We start from the raw sequence: 1,623 nt of genomic DNA on the forward strand, positions 1-1,623 counted from the left end.
CCAGAGGAAGGAAACTATCAATTATTTATTTATGAAATAATACATGTCTAACTGTAAAATTTAAAAGAGCACTGGAATTCCTTGTTTTAGGTAGATGGTTAATGCCATCCGTTTGGTTGTAATTTCACACTTGGTTTTTGAATAAATCTGATTGATCTACCTAACCCCATTACTCTGGTAAAAGGGTAATAATTGTCAAACTCTAGTTAGACCATTACTTCATAAACTTTTCTATGTTCTGACTTCGTGTTTATATCAGTAAGTTTTTCAAACAGGAAATGGAGCTTTCCCTTATTGGACTTCAGAATGCAGGGAAAACATCTCTTGTTAATGCTATTGCTGTGAGTAGATACTTTTCTCTCTTTCTGATAATTCACAACTAATTCTCTGACTTACCTATAACTTGTTAATATTTTATCAGACGGAAGGCTATACTGAAGACATGATTCCAACTGTAAGCACCATTTCCGCACAATTTAGTTTAAACATCTCATGGTACATGATTCTCTTCCACCTTATTGCTGATTGTTTAAAGTTTGAAATCTAGGTTGGATTCAATATGCGAAAGGTCACAAAGGGAAATGTAACCATAAAGCTTTGGGATCTTGGTGGGCAAAGGAGGTTTCGCACCATGTGGGAGCGATATTGTCGTGGTGTCTCTGCAATTCTGTAATTCCTCCAACGTTCCCATATTTTATATATCGTGAATTTCTAGTTGCTTGACGTATCTTTTCATTTTTTGACCCCTCAAACAGGGAGTGGGGGGAAGAAGCTTTTGAACTTGACTGGAAAATTTCTTTTTGTTATTTTATGCTTGGGAAATAGCTCCAGCACAAAGCCTACTTCTGAATTATGGGACTAATATAAAAATCTGAAACTAATATATTGATATTAGTGAAAATAAAAACCCTCAGTTATGGAAGTGACATTGATATGATTGGGAATAGGACCGAATTTCAGGTGAACTACAGCCAATATATATCCAGAGTACTTTGGATTGGGCAAGTTCCCTGACCACAGTAGGTCTGAGTATATCATGTCTATACCCATCTGTCGTCGTGGATTTACTTTTTGGGATCGCATAGTTCTTTTGTTTTCCTCATTCCTTTATATTTTGCCGATCCATGATGTGGCATAGGAATAGTTTGGTTTCGTCTCACTTTTTGTCCTCCCTAATCCTGGTAATGGCAGGTATGTAGTTGATGCTGCTGATAGAGACAGTGTTCCTATAGCTCAAAGTGAGTTGCATGACCTGCTCATGAAACCATCCTTAAGTGGGATTCCTCTGTTGGTTGTTGGTAACAAGATTGACAAGTCTGAAGCTCTTTCCAAGCAAGCATTGGTAGATCAACTGTGAGTTAAGAACTAATCATATAATGTTTCTTCATCAATGAATTCTTGATCTTTTTCTTTTGTTGTTGGTTTTCTTATTTTCTCTGACATATTTGGCTTATTCTTGATGTTTGTGGCACATGGGATCTAGGGGGCTGGAGTCCATCACAGACAGGGAGGTCTGCTCCTACATGATTTCATGTAAGGATTCTATAAACATAGACGCTGTTATCGATTGGCTTATCAAACACTCGAAGACTGCTAAATGATTCCATTCCAAAGCTTTCATCC

At 37.2% G+C, this 1,623-nt stretch overlaps 1 protein-coding gene across 1 annotated transcript; it reads left to right on the forward strand.

The window, feature by feature from the left end:
- The first annotated feature begins 213 nt into the window (after positions 1-213).
- Positions 214-1,620, forward strand: LOC122648388 (ADP-ribosylation factor-like protein 8c). The gene is made up of 5 exons (XM_043841608.1): positions 214-341; positions 422-454; positions 548-669; positions 1,192-1,353; positions 1,484-1,620. Exons 1-5 carry the CDS (start codon positions 279-281, stop codon positions 1,599-1,601), a joined length of 498 nt encoding a protein of 165 aa, XP_043697543.1. The 5' UTR covers positions 214-278; the 3' UTR covers positions 1,602-1,620.
- Positions 1,621-1,623: the final 3 nt, after the last annotated feature.

This window comes from Telopea speciosissima, unplaced genomic scaffold (genome assembly GCF_018873765.1).
Source record: "Telopea speciosissima isolate NSW1024214 ecotype Mountain lineage unplaced genomic scaffold, Tspe_v1 Tspe_v1.0942, whole genome shotgun sequence".
Classification (NCBI taxonomy): Eukaryota; Viridiplantae; Streptophyta; class Magnoliopsida; order Proteales; family Proteaceae; genus Telopea; species Telopea speciosissima.

What these genes read in the sequence shown, in the direction of transcription:
- LOC122648388 (XM_043841608.1), top strand. Translation starts at nt 279, where the DNA reads ATGGAGCTTTCCCTTATTGGACTTCAGAATGCAGGGAAAACATCTCTT. An exon ending in CTCTTGTTAATGCTATTGCT is followed by an intron (nt 342 to 421) that starts GTGAGTAGATAC and finishes ATATTTTATCAG; the next exon opens with ACGGAAGGCTATACTGAAGA. An exon ending in CTGAAGACATGATTCCAACT is followed by an intron (nt 455 to 547) that starts GTAAGCACCATT and finishes TTTGAAATCTAG; the next exon opens with GTTGGATTCAATATGCGAAA.